The 23,388-nt window shown below is 43.9% G+C and overlaps 1 protein-coding gene and 1 long non-coding RNA gene across 2 annotated transcripts in view; both read left to right on the forward strand.

Moving 5' to 3' along the window:
- LOC310828716 overlaps positions 1–23,388 on the forward strand; it is a 232,064-nt gene that overhangs the window by 78,733 nt on the left and 129,943 nt on the right. The gene's annotated exons all lie outside the window — the stretch shown is intronic.
- The window catches only part of ITGA9 (integrin subunit alpha 9), a 231,444-nt gene that overhangs the window by 78,113 nt on the left and 129,943 nt on the right, over positions 1–23,388 (forward strand). Inside the window, exon 15 of the mRNA XM_083706263.1 lies at positions 1,443–1,603. Within this exon, the coding sequence (XP_083562389.1) occupies positions 1,443–1,603 (161 nt within the window). The remainder of the gene's footprint in view (positions 1–1,442; positions 1,604–23,388) is intronic.

Consider the following 23,388-nt stretch of genomic DNA (forward strand, 5'->3'; position numbering starts at 1 on the left):
GGTGGGCTGCATTTAAGTCATTGGGTCACAAGTAGCCTAAGCCTGCCCTCAAACAGTGTTTTCCAAACTTGAGTCTCCAGCTGTTTTTGGACTACAACTCCCACCATCCCTAGCTAGCAGGACCAGTGGTCAGGGATGATGGGAATTGTAGATGGGAATTCTAGTATCAGCTGGGAAACACTGCTCTGGAGCTTTGATGTCTTTATTTGAACATGCACTTATTAAGAACCCGGAAGAGCCTGCTGCATCTGGCCAATGGCTTATCAGTGCCCAGCATCCTGTTCTCACAGAGAAATAATTTTTATTACATTTTCCACCCCCCCTCAATTACATTATAACATACCGTATTTTTCTCTCTATAGGACGCACTGGACCTTAGGACGCACCTTGTTTTAGAGGGGGAGAACAAGAAAAAAATTCTCCCCCTCTGCTCAGCGCCCCTTCAGCGAAGCGGCAGGAGAAACGGAGCCCCTTCCATTTCTCCTGCCGCTTTGCTGAAGGGGCACTGCACAAAGAGGGGGAGAATTTTTTTCTTGTTCTCCCCCTCTAAAACAAGGTGTGTTCTGTGCATTCAACTGTTCTGCCCCCCGAGCTTGTGGGGCTGGCGGTGGGAAGCGCTGCTTTCCCCCACCGCCAGCCTCAAAGATCCTTGAAGCCTTTGGAGCGCAGCACGAGTTCCCGCTGTGCTCCGCAGGCTTCGGGTTCCTTTTGCTGAAGCCGGGAGAGCAAGACTCTCCTGGCTTCAGCGAAAGGAACCTGAAGCCTCCAGAACACAGTGGGAACTCGCGCTGTGCTCTGAAGGTTTCAGGCGGCTTTCCCTGAAGCCTGGAGAGCGAGAGGGATCGGTGTGCACCGACCCCTCTCGCTCTCTAGGCTTCAGCGAAAGCAACACGTAGCCTCCGGAGCGTGGAGGGAGCGCTCCCTCTGCGCTTTGGAGGCTTCGCGTTGCTTTCGCTGAAGCCAAGGAGCCTGCATTCACTGCATAGGACGCACACACATTTCCCCTTCATTTTTGGAGGGGGAAATGTGTGTCCTATAGAGCGAAAAATACAGTATATCATAATTCACCAATCCCAAATTGTTCCTTCCCTTCCCTCCCCCACCTGGGACTTCCCTCAACCTCCTTTTCTAGTTTGTTTTCACACATTATCAAATCCTGCTAATTTGCTTTCCATTTTTTTTTATATTTAATCTTACAATTTATATAAATTTTGTTATTTGTAAATGTTTGCTCAAAACCTACTAAAGAGTCCAATTCTTTGCATTGTTTCTGTAGATCAGCCGAAAATGGTTCCCAATCTTCTTTAAATGATTTTTTTTGTCCTGATTTCGTAGTCTGTCAGTTAGTTTTGCCATTTCAGCACAGCATATTCTGTAAGTTTTTCTTGCCATTCTTTCGTTGGTATTTTATCGCTTTTCCATTTTCCTTTTTTCTTTTTTAGGATTGAACTGTAACCTGACGGCAGATGTGGCAAAGAAGGAAAAGGGCCATCCCATCAGGGTTTACTTTGTTTCTTCCGGAGAAGCAGTGGGCCAGATCACAGAGCAGTTCCAGCTGTCCTATATGCAGCAGAAGTGCAAACAGTACCTAGCCTATGTGAAGGTCAGTCCGTTTCCCCTATATTATTTATCAGTTGAACCTTCTTGTCTTTGCAGTTGCTGGATCAAGTTAGTCTGCATGTGATAATTCAGTTAACCAGGGTCGGTCCTACCGTTGGGGGATGGCAGAAAAGCGATGGAGGACAGAACTGTTTGTGACACAAAGCTTGCCCCATCACTCCTAAGCTAGCCTGCAATGAAGGAGTCTGTCAATGCCCCCAGTATTGGAAATAAGATTCAACCCTGGTCAGCATGGAATATGTGAGGGGGAGCATTAATGCAGGCAGCAAAATGTCCTTGGCCCTCATCACTAAAATGTTTCCGGCTACCTGGGAGTAAGCCCTACTAAACTTGCTGGACACACTTCCAAATAGGATTGACTGTGTTGTAAAAGGGCCTCTTTTTTAATGGAAAGACTTGGGGCATTTTATATACGGTTATTGAATGCATACAACAAATGTTGGAATGAAAGAATGTCTCCAGCTGATGCTCCACCCTGAGGAAAGACGTCCAGATCTCCCCTGAAAATGTAGAATTAGCAGAAGAAAAAATGTCTGGGTTTCCTGCAACAGCCAAGTAACAATTGGTTCATTTCCGTATAGCAAATGCATTATCTCGAAAGACCCTGAACTAGTCCCTTTTCCCACGTCTGTAAATAGATACTTGTCTCTGTCGTGGCGTTGGTTATTCTTGCTGCTTTCCTTTCTCAAGTACACTGGCTTTAATTTGCTTAGCTTTATTTGTAATAAGACTCCAACGCACAATTGCTTGACTCCAGTATGGAGTTGGTGATGACATTGCAAAACGGCTAATTCTGTCAGGAAGCTGCTCTTGTCCCTAGAGGAGAATCCATCCACTCACTTATCAGCATTCCCCCCACGATTTAGGTAGAGACCACCCACGTCTGTCCTAATAAGCTTCTTTGCATATGGAACATTACTGTTCCAGAAAACTTTAAGCAGGCCTGCAAATATGCATGACTTGGTATTCCTCTTTGGTATTGTCATGAGTTTGAGGAGTGGCATTAAGCCGTGTGCCAGATCCCTCTAATCCCTGGATCCAGCAAGTGTTAAAAGCTAATCAAGCCTTATAATTCCTAGCCTAGCCAAGCTAGTTTCCTGGGGGATTAAGGAGCTCAGTGGGAGACAGCAAAGGGTTGGAGCCCCCTCCCTCAATAGACAAAGCCAGAGTTGAAGGCAGAGTTTGCAGTGATGGTGAGCTGGAGAGTCAGAGCAACGTTTGATTTCCCTTTGAATCCAAGTCTGTGGCTATGGGAGAAACAAGACCCTTTTGGGTTGTTGATGCTCCATCATAGGCTCAGGTTGTATATATGTGTAACTAAACTGTACATCGCAAAGACAGCATAATCTCCAATTGCCTCATTCCCAAAGGAAACACGAACTCTGAGTAAGCGCTTGGAACCTGTAGAATCTTGCACTGCTTGGAGATTGGGGTGTTGTGTAACTGCAACAATACAGTGGTGCCACACAAGACGAAAAGAATCCATTCCGCGATTCTCTTCGTCTAGTGGTTTTTTCGTCTTGCGAAGCAAGCCCATTGACAGCTTAGTGGATTAGCGCTACAGTGGTCTAGCGGCTTCTAGCGATCATCTGTTAAGCGGCTTATCAGCGGATCAGCTGTTAAGCGGCTTAGCGGCTTAGGAAAAGGGGGGGAAAGTGGAAAAAACCCACGGGGACTCGCAAGATTTTTTCGTCTTGCGAAGCAACCCCATAGGGAAATTTGTTTTGTGAAGCGCCTCCAAAATGGAAAACCCTTTCGTCTAGCGGGTTTTCCGTCTTGCGAGGCGTTCGTCTTGCGGGGCACCACTGTGTTGTTTTCAATTATAGTTCCTTGCTCATCTACTATGTGCATCAGTGGAGTTTGCTTTGATCAAAAGCATTCCTGGACTGTAGGTCGGTTCATCTAAATGTCTTAACAAATCGTATTTCTTGCTTGTCCTTGTTGTAGATGTATTTCCTTGTTAGGAAAACTCTCAATAGGAAGAGCGTGTCCCTCAAAAAACCTTTTTGTACCATTACCATTTTTTCCTAGATAATTATTTTGAGTGTGATATGCTTCAAGGAGATGAACAATTGCCTGATGAAGTCTGTTGGGAATTGCAGCTGCTTAGATAATTGAAGGGCAACGTTCAATGTTATTTTGCAGAAGTGAGAGAGATGGGAAGCTGTACAGTAGGAGTGCAGCTTTCTAGATATTGTGGGACTCCAACTCCCATCAGCCCTAGCCAGCATTGCCAATGGCCAGGAATGATGGGAATTGCAGTCCAGGTTTCCCTACCCTGGCCATTCAGAGTGCTGATTTTAATTTCCTAGCTCCACAAATTGCAGGAATGTTCATTTGCTTGTACAGTGAAGGATGGGAAGTGATAGGAACGAAGGTCCTGGACAGCCTGTGCTCCAGTGGGAGGAAGCAGTATTGACTGTTTAATGTCTGAAATATGAAAGAGCCTTGAAAACAGAAGAAGGCTGGGTGAAGGGGTCATGATTACTTAGGAGATATATATATGGTAAAGAGGTCAGGGAGAGAAACATTGCTCAATTAACTGCCACAAACAGTTCGGTGTCCTGTAATGTGTTGTAAGAGATTGCCTTCATAATTTTACATGTGTTCCAAAACCTCATCTACTCTCTTTGTTGTAACACAGTCAACATGAAACAGCCTTCTTTTAAAAATAGCCTTTTATTTATTTCTGCTGTGACTTCTTCTAATATACGTACCTTACTTTCCCTTTCTAAAAATATGCATTTGGACTACATACAGCCAACAGCGTAGATCATAATGGAAAAGATTATACGGATTAAAACAACAGACTGTGCCCAAAGGGCCACGAATGAGCTTCTGGTCATTCACTGTGAATTTTTCAGGCCTAGGCCACTTTACTCTTTGGGGAGATAGCTTCCTGTTTTGGTAAGACTGTTTACGCTGAGGAGAAGGGGTTGAAAAGCTGGTTTGTGTGCTTTGGCTTGCATGGGAGTCAGCCAATAAGTGGAGTTGATGTTATCAGTCCCCAGTCCTGGCTTAGTGTGAAAAGGCCCCTGCCAAAATGGACTCATTTCCTTGAAGCATTTTGCCCCCTCTCTTAAGAAAGAAATGCTTCTGGAGTAGGGTTTAGAATCAATGCTCTCAGGCTTAAAATCCAAGAGACATGGCACAAAAGGAAAAGGTATGGGAAAGAGAGGAGGGGATGGAAATGTACAATGTTATAGCAACCAGCTGAAGTGGATACATTCAGAGCTCAGTACAGCTTATTGCTCAAGAGAGCTGATGTTTCTTTCTCTGTTCCCTGTACCCTGATGGAATGGAAAAATTAGTTGCTGATCAGGGCAATAGGAAATTGAACTAGTAGATTTTAGGCAGTTAGAAACAATATATATATATATGCTGAAGCCTATCACTACCTTTCTTAAGTTAACATTTTTCACCAATGTTGTTCTGTTAGCATCTGCTGGACAGTTCCTCATGCAATTGAGTTATCACTGGGAGAGAAGTTTCAAGCGGTATTCCACTACCACTAACTGCCTTAGCAAACAAACACTCCATCGAGTTTTCCCATTGCTTCTCCACAGTTTCCGCAGTAAAAACTCTGTTTTCTCAGCTTCCAGCTAAAGCCAGATGTTAGAGATGAGTGAGCAATATTACAAATGCATTGCAGTTTCAAAATACACCATGTTTCATTTCTTAAATATACAATGTGCTAATACATTCTGATGAAACAGGATATTGTTAAATTAAATGGGCCATGTATATTTTTTAATGCAAGATCCTTTAATGTTTATTGGCTTAATTCTTTTCCTAGTTAATGGGATTTCGCAATCTGCAACAGCACTCCCAAGCCACAGAGCTTTTGTAATATTTCTGCTTTAGGGTGGCTGCAGGAATTTCATTTCCAGAAAGACCCTTGATCATGAGCTTTCCATTTCCTAATGTTTTTATTATTCGGGTGTGCCATTGCTTAGTCTATTAAAAGGGACACACCTCTTATCTATCTATGCATGTTTATTTATTTTTTATTGGAGAATATCAAACATCAATTTAAATTTTTGGGAGAAAAACAGGGATCAGTTTTAGAAAACAGGAACTGAGTCATTTGTTTTAATAATCTGATTCTGCTTTTCTTTAGTAGTAACCCTGCCTTTGTTGATTCACTAGTTTATTACTAAAGGAAATTAGAAAAAAATATAGTTCTGATTCCTATGTGCTCGGAATCTTGGCCATTCACAGAAGATCACAGGATTTCTGTTGGGATAGCTGCTGCTTGAGCAGCTTGAGCAGATGTGTCTGGAAGTAATAAAGGAATGGAGAACTGTGGCCAGCCTGATGTTTAACTCCAGTTCCCATCAGTCCCAGCTAGCATAGCCAGTTGTCAGGGATGATGGAATCTGTAGTCCAACAACACCTGAAATGGGACACAGACTCTCAGTTCCTGAGCTAGATCACATGGTACTTTGTTGGGAAGAAGTTGCACACTGTACATTTGTGGTGCCAAAAACATGAGCATCTCAACACGGAGGTTATAATCTGAGCCTAGAGTTTGGCTTAGTGAACTACTATCAACAGTAGGAGCTTTGACCTCAGAACTCTCTTCAGAATTGGGGTATACAGCACCAACCCCTGGAGTTGGCAGATAATATGAAGCCTGTGGATTGGCTAGGTCTGATATAAATGCTGGGAGCTTGGCCAACAGAGCAGTACCTGTTGTCCAAGGTCGAGAGTCAGGTATAGCTGCCATTCATCCTGGGCTGGTGCTGGCACAAAGCTCTGCCCAGGGCAAATAAATATGTGGCTGTCCTTTTTGAACGATCATTCTGAGAGTACAGTTGGGCTCTTTTGGCATGATATCTGTTGCATAGTTAAACCTCCAACCATGATCCCACAAATGTTTATTGGGGCAAGCTAGTTGTACTGGTGTGCTAGGCTAGTTGTGCATGTAACTAGTACCATTCCTTTGAACCTCCTTTGAACCTCTGACTCTGGCCAGCATCTGTTGGCAGTTGCAGACGAAAGACAAAGGATTAACTGCAACACACACAGGTGTGTTTATGATTTTTCATGCCCAGTTGGCTTTGAGGGACACTTTGTCTTCTGCAGCCAACAAACTGGGTTGCGGGTACACAAGAAAAGTTATTGTGCATTTTGGGTAGAGGTGTTAAGTAACACAGCGATTGCCCAGATTCACTGCTCGACAGCATCTTGCAATTTGTTTGCCCAGCATGTGGATTCAAATGTGTCAGGTAAGATGGGGCTACCACTTAAAAGGAATGGGGCTCCTTCAAGAGGCTTCCCTTAGTTGGGTATATCTACACCATGGAAGCTCTTGGCTGCACAGACTCTGTGCCGCAAGCGGTCATGCCACAATACACTTGTTAGTTTTTAAGGTGTTGTGGGACTCTTTCATGTGTCACATTTCAGCAAATGTTCCTGGTAGCTATGCCTGATAAAGCTCTTGTGGCATTTGATGCCCAGTTGTTAACTTCTGAAGATAAAAAAAAGCCATGGCACGCTGCTGGTCATTAAGAGAGAGAAGGAATAGATAATATTATCTCTGCACAGGGGCCATGTTGCGGCATGGTTATGTGTACATTTCACTAAAAACAATAGGAATTGTATCTTTGGGTTTGTGTTCCTGTCTTTATCTGGGCACTGTATATTTTCCAAGCGCTAATGCCTTTTTTGATATATGCAGCTAACCTTCCTCTTACCAGACTGTTGCCCTTCTGCATTCTTGTCTTTAAACGCTAGAGCCTTCTTGTTAGCCCAAAGTGTTTAAAAATCATTTCACAAAACATTTTTCTAAGTTATTGTATTATTTTAAGTTGGCACTAATACCTCTCCTCCTTCCAAGGCATCCAGCTCAGTAGCAAGATACAACAGCTGCTTCTTTCTTTCCCTGCTTGCCCCGGAGAGTTAACTTCAGAGGGATTTGGAAATTATTTTGAAAAGCGTTCGGCTTTCTTCCAACAATTGCATTGTTTCACGCACGTGCTTCCCCCCACTTCCCCATGCGGTTAGGAGTAGCAGTTACAAGGCTTGTTTTCTTAGGAGGGAAAGCACAGGAGGCTTATTGTGATATCGACTTACTTGCAAATGTCTACGTTGAGTATGGGGGAGCAGGCAAACCACCAGACATGGTGAAAGTCTGGAATGCAGCATCAGTTTCTCCTGCAAAGCAAACAACATTGACCTGAAGGGTGCCCGTCCCCCATTATTTCCAGCAAGCTCAGGCTTGTTTCTCCTTTTGCTAGCTACATTGCAATGGCAATGTGTTCTCCAAAGTCCTGCTCAAGGATCTAAGGCAGAGATCGGGAACTTGTGGCCCTTCAGATGATGATGGACTACAGCTCCCATCAGCCCCAACCAGCATGGTCAGTGTTCAGTGATGATGGGAGTTGCAGCCTAGCAACAGCTGGAGGACTAGCAAGTTCTCCATCCCTGATCTGTCTTCATTAATATCCACCTAGCCTTCTCATGCTCATTGGAGGAGCCACCATCTTCTGGCTATTCAAAGCCTTCTTCCATGAGCTCTAGAATGGTCAACTGACCATTAGCAGTCTATTAGAAACAGATCACGTTAAGCATAAGATCTTCATGACACACTGCAGTAGCATTTCTTTTAGAAGGTATTTAGCAAGGCGTGTTAAAAATTCGGGGGAAATGATTTCAGCAGAATATATGGAAATGGAGCAGAATAATTATTGTGGTTTCAGAAGTTGGGGACAAAGGAGCCTTTATGTCTGTCAGTGTTTGTGTGGCTGTGGCTTGACTCTTATTTTTCTGTGGCTTGGCTTCAGGCATCTGAGATAAAGTTGCTCAGCCCTGTGAAACCCAAATGTGAAAACAATTGAAAGCAGTGGAGAAAGCTGAACCGGGTCTTAATATTTTTATTTTAAGTGTTGTATTTGAGACACGTTCTACTCATAACCCTAAAAGTTGTGCACCGAAGCCATTGGGAGTGGATCAGAATTGTTTCACAGTGACTCTGGATTGAAAGAGGAAAATGGTGCCCTCCTTTGTGCAGTCGTAGATATCCCTCATCCTTCTCATCCTTTAGCAATCGCAAGGCTAGCGTAGTGATGATGATAAACTTCTCGTTCGATCCCTGTGCTTATTATAGATGACGTATGCAGCTTGTGTCCAGCCAAAGGGGGAGCCAGCAGAGCTAGTAATTGCTATCAATCATTTCTTGTTGCTGCTCAAAAGCCAGGCCCCTGGAACAGCTTCTGCTTAACGTAGTCTGCAATTAAATCAGACACAGTGTTTATGTCTTCCAGGTACTTTTATCTTTATGGTTTGGCAGGATATCTTAAACAGTCCCATGATGCCTTAACATTAACTGCCTACTTGAGGTGATGGATATATGTTGCTGCTAAACTCAATGCAAACATAGTCCTAAATATTGGCACCATATGACAGGCATCTAGAATGGCTTGATCATCTGTGGTCACCTCCTAACATTGCCTAGGTGGATCTGCAGCAGCATGTTGTTGTTGTTGTTTAGTCGTTTAGTCGTGTCTGACTCTTCGTGACCCCATGGACCAGAGCATGCCGGGCGCTCCTGTCTTCCACTGCCTCCCGCAGTTTGGTCAAACTCACGCTGGTAGCTTCGAAAACACTGTTCAACCATCTCGTCCTCTGCCGTCCCTTTCTCCTTGTGCCCTCCATCTTTCCCAACGTCAGGGTCTTTTCCAGGGAGTCTTCTCTTCTCATGAGGTGGCCAAAGTATTGGAGCCTCAGCTTTAGGATCTGTCCTTCCAGTGAGCACTCAGGGCTGATTTCCTTCAGAATGGAGAGGTTTGATCTTCTTGCAGACCATGGGACTCTCAAGAGTCTCCTCCAGCACCATAGTTGAAAAGCATCAATTCTTCAGCGATCAGCCTTCTTTATGGTCCAGCTCTCACTTCCATACATCACTACTGGGAAAACCATAGCTTTAACTATATGGACCTTTGTTGGCAAGGTGATGTCTCTGCTTTTTAAGATGCTGTCTAGGTTTGTCATTGCTTTCCTCCCAAAAAGCAGGCGTCTTTTAATTTTGTGACTGCTGTCACCATCTGTAGTGATCATGGAGCCCAAGAAAGTAAAATCTTTCACTGCCTCCATTTCTTCCCCTTCTATTTGCCAGGAGATGATGGGCCCAGTGGCCATGATCATAGCTCTTGCCTTTTCTTAGCTCTGCTTCTGATGGTGCAAATAGTCATAGGTGGTCTGAAGTGGTGGACAAGTACCCTTGGAGTGGTAACAAGCCGACCATGTTCTTGTGGCATTCACAAAGTAAAACAGTTCATAAGTAGGGGTGCATCCTCTTTGAAGGTACACCCGCTCCTTCCTCACACCAATTCTTCTTTTGGTCTTAGTAATGCAGGAGTGCAGAAGTGGATGTGTCTTGCTTGGTGTTTGTTAAACTCGCCCCCCCCCCCCCAAATCTGCCCAAATTCCTAACTGGAAATATGCATGTTGCTGACAACCTTAGGAGGCAACCTGAACATACTGTTGCATCCCAGTACTAATGAACACAAAGACTAAATCTCACCATCTAAAACCACCTGGTGAATTGCACTTAGAACAACACAGCTAACTAACTTGCTGAGGCACCTGGCAGTGACTGCTGTGGGTGAAGTTCTTAGGAAGGAATTGTTTTCAAGTGCAGGGTTGCAAACTGACCAGGAAAATTAAAACTTTTGTGTGTATTTTTTTGCCAGCTTGATCTGCTGAAATGGGCAATAGCGTAAAAATAAGCCTTAGCACCTGGCTGATGCTTGCATATTAAAGACAGAGTTACAGAGATCAGTTTAAAAGTTGGCAGCCCTCAGCATGCCATGTTTGCTTCTAGTGGTGTGGTTCATCTAGGTCAGGGAGGTCCAACGTATGGCCTGAGGGCTGCATGTGGCCTTTGAAGCCCTTTTGGGGGGGCCCTCATGAAAAGGCATTGTGTAGCCTGTGGATTCCATGTCAAAGTACTATTGCGTCCCACTTGCTATGAAAAGTTGAACCGCCCTGGTCTAGGTTATTCCTGAGCATAGCCATGTCATTGTAAGTTGACCCTGTTAAATGGGCACATATTTGTTCCTAGAAATAATATTTGACATAAACTTTGCGTTGTGTCAATGTTGTGTGTCTCTTCCATTCACAGAGAAGTAAGAATACTTGGTGGCCTCATAAAAGTTAGCACTGAACTGAAATTCTCTGGTTAGAACTTTCACCGCAAAGCGTGGGAGAAGTGGGGGAATTAAATGGACAAAGGAGGACAGAGCTGTTGGAACAAGAGAGAAGTTGCCCTTGAACCTTCATATTGATTTTGCCCCTTCCCTCTCATGCCTCTCTTGTGAATGAGATGGTAAACCGAGGGAGGGCATTTTCGTTCAGTCCAAGTAGGTTTCCCAGTCTCAATGCATTTTGCCTTTACCCCCTTCTGCCACTAGTCTTCGCAAATAGCTTGGACTTAAAAGGCAATTATTTTGTTAGGCAATCAGTCTTATCTCCAAGGAATACAAATGTAAGGAGCTTTGCATGCTGTCTGCCAGGTTATGCTGGAATTGGGATGCCGGCTACATGCCCGGTAAAGGGCAAGGTCCATTTGGCTGGCATTGCACATTTGGAAACTATGTATCTGCACGTGTGAGGGAGAGAGGGGAAAGTATTTAGTGGCAGTGACAGATCTACAATTTAGTGAGCATCTGTTCTCCCGACCCAGTTGGCTTGTGATGTCCTTATCTGTTTCCTCAAGGTAAAGAGTGTCACAGGCTGCATTGAGGCTGGGATTCAAATTGTCACTGAAACTGAAAATGGTCTGCAAAAATGATGCGTGGCAGCATTTTTCAATTTTCTGACTTTGCTAGAATAACTTCCCAGAAGAACTCTGAGTAAAAGACACCCATTTCCATTTTACTTTGGGAATTTATATTTTTATTTGCATTTAAAACATTTCTTATCCATGCTTCATTGCAAATGCAATTCCAGGAAGTGTTACAGATCTCAATGCATTCATTTAAAAAACCAGGCAGATAAATGACAATCAGGCAATAATATAATCAGTGCTTTTTTCCTTTTAAAAAAATGTTTAGGGGTACTCTCATTTCCCTACTCATATTGAAATACTGCACCTTAATGAGGCCAAACTTAGATTCACAAAATGTTTAGGGGTATGTGTCCCCCTGCATCCCCCCAGAAAAAATGCACTGGATATAATGCACATGAGGACTTCGATGCTCCCTAACTGGAGCTGTAAATTTAAATCGTATTTTTCACTCTATAAGACGCACCCGGGCATAAGACGCACCTAGTTTTAGAGGAGGAGAACAAGAAAAAAAAAATCTCTCCATCTCTGTGCAGCGCCCCTTCAGCGAAGCGGCAGGAGAAATGGAGCCCCTTCCGTTTCTTCTCCCACTTCGCTGAAGGGGCGCTGCGCAGAGAGGGAAAGCTGTGCAGCACCTCTCAAGCAAAGCGAAGCCAGGAGAGCAAGAGGGATCGGTGTGCACCGATCCCTCTTCCTCTCCTGTCTTCAGCAAAAACAACGCAAAGCCTCCGGAGCACAGCGGGAGCTCCCACTGCGCTCCGGAGGCTTTGGGTGGCTATCCCTGAAGCCAGGAGAGCAAGAGGGGTTGGTTGCTTTAGCAAAAGCAAGGGATAGCCACTCCCACTGTGCTCCGGAGGCTTCGTGTTGCTTTCTCTGAAGCCATGGAGCCTGCATTCGCTCCATAAGACGCACACACATTTCCCCTTACTTTTTAGGAGGGGAAAAGTGTGTCTTACAGAGCGAAAAATACAGTACATATATAATCTGGCTGCCAGTTTCTACCAAATCTTAGCTGCATGTCAATGCATTCATTATCACTTAGTGGCGCTAAATAAAGGACACTTTTATGAATGTGTGCTTCTCTTAGAATTGCACTTCTGCATTTAGACATTCAGCATTGACAGAGCTGAGCTGATGATATTGTGATTTTGGTGAGCAGTTCTTTTAGCAAACGATTCTTGGCAGATCTGCATAAAGGGAGGCGGGGAGGGTTTAAAGTTGCCAGCATTCTGGTGTCCATTTGTGCATTCATGCACCGTCACCAATACCAAGACTATTGCAGTGTTTCAGATCATGGAGATCCCAGAGGCGAGTGGGGGAAGCTGATCTATTGCATTCTTCCCCTGGCATCTTAGAAATGCAGTATGTAAGACCAAAGACCCGGAGCTGCTTTGCCAAAAATGACGACTGTAGCAAGGATCAGCCCAGTGATTTGGGGCTAAGGCTTATATCCTTTGAATTTGTTTATTTCGTTCTCCCAGAAATACATCATGTTTTTGCTCTGCTTCAAAAATGGATAGGGGTGATCTTCCTTCCTTCTTCTTTTTTGAGATTTATTTAGACAAATGTGCTATTTTGGTGAATAGTGTACGTCTTTGCTATTCGGATCTGTGTGAAGAACGTGCTGGGAGTCCATTGTACCGAATGTCCCTCCTAGATGAGGCTGAATGGCTGTAAAACTGTTAACTAAACAAACACAGCATTTTCCATCTCCTCACTCGGGTGTGAAGAGTTCATCTCTCCCCCTGGATGCCGGCTAGCCAAGAATGACTGTGCAGTCAGAGAGTGTGAAGCTGGACTCCTTCCCTCTATCAGTGTTTCAGAAAAGGGGGGGGGGGAGAGCTGTTTTTCTGTGTTAGAATATTTTAATTTGTGCAAATTGCATAAACATGAGAACCTTGGAATTTACCCAAATGGAGAATGACATCTTAACTACATAGGTTTTGGGCTGCTTAGGTTAGGCGTTTCTTCAGTCTCTTTAGCTTGTCTTCATGGTCAATATTATCCCATTTTACTCTGAGTAAAACTTCGTTGAATACCACCCATATGGTGGCAGAACATGTTGAGTTTTGAACAGGGCATGTGAGGGAACAATATTGGCTTCCCCATGTGCCAAACTTGTCTTGGCTCCATTTTTTTAAATGTGCCATTTTGTTTTTGTGAATTGGCTCACAAATTTCTAGATAGATCACTTTTTGTGCTATATAACACGAATGTTTCTCAGCTTACTTGCCCCCTTCTCTTGGCAGCCAAATTACAGTGGACGCTGGGGTTGTGAACGGGATCCATTGTGGGATGCACGGTCGCAACCCGCAATGTTTGCAACCCACAGCGGCACGTCTGCGCACGCACAGGTTGCGATTCAGCGCTTCTGTGCATGCACAAAGCGCGATTTAGCTCTTCTGTGCATGCGCGACTGCTGAAACCCGGAAGTAACCCATTCTGGTACTTCCAGGTTTCGGTGGTCCGTAACCCAAAAAAACGTAACCTGAAGTGTCTGTAATCCAAGGTATGACTGTACTCCTTTAGAGCTCACTGAATTTGGGTTGACTAGCCCAAATTGTAAGGTTTTTCTCCCTCCCTCCTTTATATATCTATAGACTATGCAGGGGGAGCAAACATGGTGCCTCGCAGGTGGTTATTGGACTAAAATTCCAATTAGCTCCAACCAGCATTGCCAATGATCAGGGATAATGGCAGTTGTTGTCCAGCAGCACCTGAAGGGTACTAAATTGGTTGTTCTTAGACTAAACAGTCTTATATAACCTCTGAGACTAAAGCATCCATGAGAGAGGTTGGATGGCCATCTGCCCAGCTCTCCATTTCTATGATTCCACGTTTCTCTGACTTTCAATGTTCCTTAAGAGAACCAATGACATTCCCGTCTTTCTGAAATCTTTGTAAAATACTAAATGGCAGAAATTAGAGCGTCATTTGGGGGGGGGGGGAGGAAGTCAGCACTCCTGTCAGTCTTTCTAGTTTTTGGAGGAGATTCTAAGTTATTTCCTTGCAAATTTATGACTTGGCTCGAGAAGTTTAGAACTCGTAACTCTGGTGGAGATTTCATGGTGATTGCCTCATAGCATAACAGTGTAGTAAAGTTATTTTTATGAATAGTGGGAGGTTTAGGATTGGGCTTTACAACATTAATATGGCACCTTTGAGTGTGCATTTTTATTTCCTGGCCTCGATACTTAATAAGTGGCTCAACATTCAAGCATGGTCCATATATTGAGTAGGATTTATCAAGTTCACCCTGCAGCATGTGTGCCTTTTCTCAATGTATTTAATAAAGTTGATGTGTTGAATTCTAAATACTCCAAAGACTGACCCTCCACATTTATATTTAAAAGTTTTACAGAGAAAACTATGAGTGAAGAAGAAGTAGAATAAAATTACATACAGGTCTAAAACATGAGAACATACTGTTTTCTCCCCAAACAAGCCAATATTGATTTAGGAATTCACCTTGCTGGAAGTGTACCCATTGGTCTGTGGTCCTGTGGTTGCTTCCATAATAGTACCTTACCTACTGTGTTTGAAAAGAAACATTTTCCTTTCTTTAGGCCATTCATAGCACATCATGTAAATTACAGGTTTGGCAACAATCGTCGTATGTGGTTCTCCTCATTGTGGGCAATAGTTTCTGCCTATATCTTGTAATACTTGTGGGATTGAAGTTTTGCCAAAAACAATGCATACATGTATGGTAGGAAGACATGAGAGAGAAATTTATATGAATATTTCTCTCTCCCACCCCCCACCCGCCTTCTAGGGTTAGGTAGGTGGTGGTCATTGAGAAGAATTGTCTGTGTTGGAATTTACAAGCAAAACTAGCCAATGTTTAGCAGACATGTCGCATTGGTGCTCTTTTAGGGAGGTATTTATGGAGGCATGTTTATTTAGAAAACGTTAATCCCTCCTTTATTCTCAAGATGACTTACCATCATCTTATAAAGCACAGCAATAAATAATGAAAACAAACTAAAATAGATGTAATTGTCTTCTGAGTAGAAAGTTTAATATAACTTGATTGCGATTTGCTTGTTTTGAAAGAAAAACACATGGGTCTTTTGGGGTAAAACAAACTTCAAGAACATCAAGTTATGTTTGTTTTGAGCCAGTCCAGATATTTTCTTTTTCATCTGCAAAAGTATTCTGGCATCTCAGAGTCACTCCCAATACATGATGAACAGACTGTGTGCGTGTGTGTCTCTCCTGAAGGATATAAACTTCCTTTATTAGGCAAATTTTTGTCCGACAGGCAAGCTGGCCTGTGTCTGGAGGCCCAGTGCCAGTTATAAGGCAGAGACCACAGGATTAGCTTTTCAGTGTCAATTATGTTCTCTTCAAGCCAATGCAAACCCATTTCTTGGGACAGCAAAATAGAGTTATAAAAGCAGATTCAAAACAAGATGAGTCTTTATAAAGCGGAAGCTGCATCTGGGTCCATATCATTCCAGTTTTGATATGCCCACCTACCTGCTCACTTTACAATAGAATGGGCTTTCTTGATTCAAAGATTAAACCCAGTATTCAACTCGGAAAGAATCAACCGGCTTTAAAGCCTCAGTGACAGCCTCCCCACCTGAAACTAGGACAGTGTTTCTCAAACTTGGGTTTGTTGTTGTTGGACTACAATTTCCATCATCCCTAGGGAGCAGGACCAGTGGTCAGGGATGATGGGAGTTGTAGTCCAACAAGTGCCAGAGACCCAAGTTTGAGAGACGTTGCTCTAGGGGATAAACTGAACGTTGTGCTGTTGTGATAGATCCATCAATGCATTTCTGCTTGGAAGAAGGAACAGTTCTGCACACTGTTCTCGGGCTTCTCCAGACAATCCCAAAACTGTGAGGAACTGGGGGGGGGGGGAGAAAGCCCCAGTGGGGCATGTTGCATTGACTGGTGGCCAAAGGAAAAATTCAATGTCTCTCTCAGTGGCTTTTAGACAGTGTCTGTGAGGAGCTTTGTGGTTCATCAAGAGAGTCATTTTTCCTCACTGAAAAGATCAGCAATTGCAGAAAAAAGGTCCATGCAAGAGAGCATGCCTTCCATTTCTGAGTATTCCTTGACTAAATGATGTATTCTGGGCCCCCCTATTAGTTCACATTGGCCAGGGGTCTGCCCCCATGAGCCTGGCCTGTGCCCTGCAAGATAAGAGCGTACAATGTGCAGACCCGCAACAGTCTCTTGCTGAGTTAATGTTTCCCCGAAGTTAAAATGTTTGAAGTGCACTGGTCTGGCTAAATATCACAGTTGTCTCACGGTTGCCAATATCATATTCATTCATTCATTCATTCATGTCATCGTTATAATTATCATGATAAGTAGTGAAAGAAGCAAACGCCGGCTATTTTAGAAAAGTACTGTCACCTTTTCTATGTTACTACCTGACTACTTTACTCGCTGAAATGAGTGTTCCACTCCCTCATTCTTCAGTCTCTGTGGAAAAAAATAAAAATACCAGAGTTGAGAGAGACTGTTAAACATATGTAGGGTGGCTTCTCTCTGCAGCTTGGTTTTAGTGGTTTTCCTGTTTATAATAGTGTGAGAATACAACGGGGTCTGGTGATCCCAGGCAACAGTGCACACATGCAAACAGCCTGCTTTTCCTGTCCAAAACTGCCTTCAATGATATTTTTCTTTTTTTTTTCTGTGTATGTTTGAGAGAGTGAGCAGAGTATATAAGCAGGAAATGCTAGGGGCACCTCCCGCAGGGAAAAAAAGGGCTTTCTTTTCTATTATTAAATAGAAAACAATTAGTTCGTAAAAGGATGTGGTCACTGGTAGTATTTCAAGCAGTGAGTTCTTAGTAGTCTGCCAATTCTATAGGGAACTGTGCATTTTATGCTTGTGGTTTGTTTTGGACAATGAGCAGGTGAACTCCAGGTTAGGGTTGCTTTTATTTCTTTTGTCCTGCTGTCCCAGTAGAAACCATGCCAAAAAAGGAGAGTGGGGAGAGGGCAGCACCCATAATAAAACCTTATATGAGGATGAGGAACCCATCCCATGTTGGACTTCCGCTCTCACCAGCATCAGCTAGCAAGGTCAGGGATCATGGGAGCTGGAGTCCAGCAACAACTTTTGGGCCTCAGGCGCCTGAACAAAAAGGACCTGAAACTTCACAGCAATTGCATAGCATAGATTGAAAGACCTGGGGGGAAATAAGGCCTTCACATTATGAAAAGTGATGTCAACATAGGCACCAGTCAAGAGCTCCCCTGCAGTGGGGAGAGCATCTGGCAGTTGATATGCCACTACTGAGTAAATGGCTCATCAAAGACAGTGTCCTCTGGCAACTGGAGGACATGGGTCCACCCCCTGATACATCCTGTGTGGGGCCACAGGCACTGGAGTCAGCCTCCCCTAACCCCCAAGCAGACACATCTGCTGCCAGACTCTGCTGGTTGCTCTGCAGACATATTGAGTAATCTAGAGAGCCCTGGGGAGGGATTCCCACAGCTGGAAACTTCATTACCTGGAATAATAATAATAATTTTTATTTATACCCCGCCCTCCCCAGCCAAGGTCGGGCTCAGGGTGGTTAACAAGCAATAATAAAAGCAAGTTGAATGAATACAACTTAAAAACAAGATTAAAATACAACAATTAAAATATTGAAACATTCAAATATTAAAATGCAGCCTCATCACAGGAGGAGAAAGGAAAAAGAACAAAGAAAGAGGGGGAGGGAATCAAATTGGCTCCAAGCCAAAGGCCAGGCGGAACAACTCTGTCTTACAGGCCCTGTGGAAAGAAATCAGATCCTGCAGGGCCCTGGTCTCATGAGGCAGAGCGTTCCACCAGTGTTGAAAAATCCCTGGCTTGGTTGGAGCTAATCTAACTTCCTTAGGGCCTGGGACCACTAGGATGTTGCTATTTATGGACCTTGAGGCTCTCCGTGGGGCATACCGGGAGAGGCAGTCCCATAGGTACGAGGGTCCTAGGCCGTGAAGGGCTTTAAAGGTCAAAAGCAACGCCTTAAATCTGACCCTGTACTCCACCGGGAGCCAGTGCAGCTGGAAAAGCACTGGGTGAATATGCTCCCATGGCAGAGACCCCGTGAGGAGCCTCGCTGCAGCATTCTGCACCCGCTGGAGTTTCTGGGACAGCTTCAAGGGCAGCCCCGCGTAGAGCGAATTACAGTAGTGAAGCCTGGAGGTGACCGTCGCATGGATCACTGTGGCCAGGTCGGGGCGGGAAAGGTATGAGGAATGAGCCAATGGTTGTGGAGGGGAAGGCACCAACCCTTTCACTTGGCAGGAGGTGGGGCCTCCAGTCATTCTCTACCTAGCTTGTCAATAAAATTCAGCCCGTTGCTCCAGGCCCTCACTGAGACAATGTGGATGTTAGGCCTCATCTTCAGGGGCACTATCCATGGTCCTGAATCCACACTTTGACCTCCCTCCCAGGTGCTGACCCTTACCTAAGGAGCCAAGAATTTCTGACCTTCCCTTGCTCAAGCCTTCATTACTCCTTGATGGTTTGGCATCCCTGCAGATCGTGACACAGTGGAAGGGACCATGAATGTTGCTGCTGTTCTTCACCTGTTTGGAGCACAGGCTTGGTGTGTGTAGGCTAAAACTGCACAGTCAGTTCTCTGGGTAAAAAGTAGGAAAACACCTGTATATTTTCAGCTATGCCTTTAAGCTATATTCTGGCCCTGTATAGAACTGTGGGGTAATAGATCCATGCATGTTCTCTTTTGCACGCAATGGGTTGAATTGGGGGAGCATCATCTGACCCGGCCCACATTTAATCCTACTGTATCACATAGGGGCTAGAAACTTGGCTTTTAAAACGATTTCCATTTTTTATGTATATAAAAAGCTCCTTTCTAATAGGCTTGAACTCTGTTCCAAGGGCAATGTTTGCAGATGTCGTAGATGCACAACTACTTGTCTTTGGGTTTATCTCTCATTTTCGTAGCATATGAGGAACACTGAGTAAATGTAACACTTCCATGCTGCCTTTCATGAAGAAATATCCAACTGATCCGAGCAAAACATTACAAGGCTATAAAGGTTTACATGTGTTTTCCCCCCTCCTTAAAAGGAATGGTTTTTAAACTGAGTGAAAACAGGTGTTTTCCAGCTGTGGTAAGCTAGTCCACTACAAGCCATGTTTAGTAGGTCATTGGACAGTGTTCTGAATTATCCTTTTGGGAAAATGCCACTGAAGGAAACCTAATTTCACGTCTTGGAACATGGCAGCCTGATAAATGGGAAGTTGGTTACATGGCTTTTGTCACCCATGAAATTCCACGCTTGTCATTCTGCCTGAATGAATGCAGCTTCTGCAGACGTAAGCATCACTCTGACTTTCCTCGTCATGTAGGAAGTGCCTCACTGGATCACAAAAAGGGATCTTTCTCCAGGAGGGGCAGCCAAAAGTAACATTAACACTTGATGCAGCCTAAGGTTTGGAGCGGAATTGAGAAGTTGGCGTGTCAGTCGTTAAACTGAGCTTGAACTCCCCTTTCAGATGCAGTGAATGTCTCCTCTCTGATTCCTGTTGCTTCGACTGCCTTCTCTTTGAACAGCACTGTCTAGGCTAGTCAGCTCCAAGCCTTTGGCCAGAGTTGATGCCTGTCTCTTTAAAATCCACATGCGACTGACAGGGGAAGACTGATAAAAGTGCAGGCACCGAGTCAGGAAAATAAAAAGGATGGGACCAGACTCGTGAGGGAGTGGGATTCCCTTGGGATGGAGAAGTATAAACTTGTGGGATGTGGAGTGCTTTGTCGGAAAAGGGCAGTGGGTGGCTATTGGAAAAACGTTGTGTAATTTATGGAACTTCTGTAGCCTCTGACGCGCCGTGCGTTATGTAACAGGATATAATTCCAGTGCCCCTGTTTCTTCTGCTTCCCTGCCTAGCCTTGCCCAAATGCCCTGGAACGTATTCCAGAGCTGTGGATGCCTAACGTTTAAAAGCCGCCTTGATACCTCAGCCATGGCAAGCAATGCAAATGCTTTTTGCTTTTTTCTCTGAAGGCGGGTGAGGGAGAGGGGAAAGCGACTGTTTTGCATTTGCTCTTTCCAGATCCTGGAGGAATGCCGAGTTTTATTTTTATATTTTACATAACCAATTTAAATATTTGTGATGGCTCATGTTGCTTTTCCTGGTATTTGGGGAACACTCGCTTCCCCATCCCAGGGCCCACCCCTACACATGGCTTTTCGTGTTTTCAACAGAGCATTTGAGCTGTTTTCTCTTTGTCATACGATACGAAATGACATGCGGTAGACTGTCCAGGGCTGCTGGATTACCAGCAACACACACACACACACACACAACTGTATGTCAGACTCGCTCTCTGTAGTCCAATACTTTTTTTTTAAGAATGCATAATTCAGATTCCCACCCGCTCCTTACTGTTAGAAAGGCCCTTAGGAGTGCTGTGTTTATGACGTTTTCTCTTTAAAGGATTGAGCTGGCTTAGCAGCAGCTGTGTTTATCCAGGGTTGTGTATTTGTAAGCTTATTTACTCGTGCCTCTGTTATCCATTCTCAGTTTTCAAGAGCCGGCCACCTAACTCATTACTGAGAGGGGGAAAGGTGTATTTGAATCTAGAGCTCAGCCAAAGCCATCTTTTAAATGTTGTTGTCACTTACACAGGTTTCAGAAAGTACCTCTTCGCCATGACTCTCCCCTTAGACTTTTTTTATCCAGGCTGTGGACACTTGAAGGAACCATGAAAAAGGACTCAAGGCTGGTTTTTACAGCTCCAGCTACCTGTGCAGTCCCTGGGGGTACAGCTTGGCAAAAGCTTCTGAGCCATGGGAGCCAAACACAGCAGGTGCTTTTCAACCTCCTTGAGCTAAGTCTCAGGTGGAGGCCCTTCTCTGTACACCTCACCCACACAACAGTTAAAAAGCCCATTCTTTCTTTAGAAAAGGTGAAGGTACCCCTCACCGGTAGGTCCAGTCACAAACGACTCTGGGGTTGCAGCGCTCATCTAACTCTATAGGCAGAGGGAGCCGGCCTTTGTCCGCAGAGAGCTTCTGGGTCATGTGGCCAGCATGACTAAGCTGCTTCTGGTGAACCAGAGCAGAGCACGGAAACGCTCTACTTGCACTTTGACATGCTTTCGAAGTGCTAGGTGGGCAGAAACTGGGACCGAACAACGGGAGCTCACCCCGTCGCGGGGATTCGAACAGCCAACCTTCTGATTGGCAAGTCCTAGGCTCTGTGGTTTAGACCACAGCGCCACCCGTGTCCCTTCTTTCTTTATAGAATCATGGAATTGCAGAGTTAGAAGGTACCCAAGGGTCATCCAGTCTAACCCACTAATATTTTATTAGAAAAATATCATTTATAAGAAGATAAAAAGAGAGAGAGAAGTGAGTGTGTGAGAGAGATAAAAAACAAAGGTGTGGGGAATACGTTACAATACAAGAAATATAATTAGTTACATTTCCATGCATTACTATATAGATATGTATAGCCTTGGGAGTGTGAAACTGGGTTAGGTAGCCAACTGGAGCATGATTTCGGATGGATTTGTTGTACTTCCTTCTTTTGGCCTAGTGCTCTTTCACACTAGGGTAGCAGGACTGTCTTATTAGCTCTTCTTCCTTTTCTGTTTCTGAGAACACACTAATGAGGTGAGACTGTGTTTGATACATAATTGAGACAGAATCATAATTTTCTCCCTTCCTTCAGCCAAGACAATTTTGTTTCTTTCTCCACCCTGTCCAGATTTTTCTGCACTTCTCTGCAATTACTTTGAGTGAAATCTTCAAGTAATTTTTTAAAGTGCATACCTTGTTTAACCGTGGTATATTGTGTCAGGCTAATACTTAGATTAATGATTTCTGGGTAATGCTTCTGGGCATGAAACATTTTCCTGAATAGGCAGAGAATATGCTGCCAAACCTTTCACTCTCTCAGAGGAGCTCTTTGGTTTGTTGCTGTAAGTAGGTGTTGTCAGAACTTGGTTAACTTCCATATTAATTCTCCATCCACTCAGCCTAATAGCATCCTTCAAAATGTCTTTGTGTAATACATGTTGCAGTTGCATTGTTGCAAGTAAAGGTGGATCCATATGACTGTTAATATACAGAATAGGCATTGAATAATCTGAGCTTTCAGCTGATCTTGTGCTTTTAAATGCAACTTTTGACATTTTTTGCTTGACCAATGCTGGACCAGTAAGAAAGGCAGCAGAGATTCCAAAGGTCAACATTCTCTTTCCAACATTTTATTTACATTTCTGTTGGCACTTCATAATTTCCCCATCTTAATAACGTAGTTTATTTAACATCCTGAAGGTTTGGTGTAGCTGTCCCTAGTTTCCAACTTTGCATGGTATACGGAGTGCGTAAGCTGAACGATCAAATAGCTGTAACTTTTCCTGATTGGTTCAGGAGGCCATACTCTATGTTAGAATTGCAGTGATCCATGTCTACTTCCCTGATTGATTAGTAACTATATCGCAAGTAGGGGCTGACAAAAAGCAGTGCCTGCCATGAAAACGCACAGTTTGCCGGCTAAATGGAAGTGTTTCAAAAGGGCCTTTTTATGATGCGGCTATAAATTCAAGAATGAGAAGTGATGTGCATTTCATTCTGGGGAATGTGGCATGAAAAATGATAGCGTTGAATGTCCTGAATGACCCAGTGAGATTGATATATATGAGACTGGTCACTATAATCATGGGCGATTCGGTGTCGGTTTTTTAAGAACAGTTTTGCTTTTTGTTGTATTTTGAAATCTTAGTGGATTAGCCAGTCAGTTTCCAAAACTCAATCTTCGAATCAACAATATATACAGCCATTGCTTTTCACTACATCAGTATAGTAGGGCAGACAAGTGTTGAGGTTACAGTTACGATCCTACTCTTACCTACCTAAGAATGAGGCTAATTTTACTCAGCCAGACCTGACTTCTGAGTTGCACCATGAGTCTCTGTTCTCTCTCTGTTCTCTCTCTCTCTCTCTCTCTTTAAAGTAATATTTATTAAGAGTTTAAACAAA

This window comes from Podarcis gaigeae (genome assembly GCF_964106915.1).
Source record: "Podarcis gaigeae genome assembly, chromosome: 12".
Taxonomy (NCBI): domain Eukaryota; kingdom Metazoa; phylum Chordata; class Lepidosauria; order Squamata; family Lacertidae; genus Podarcis; species Podarcis gaigeae.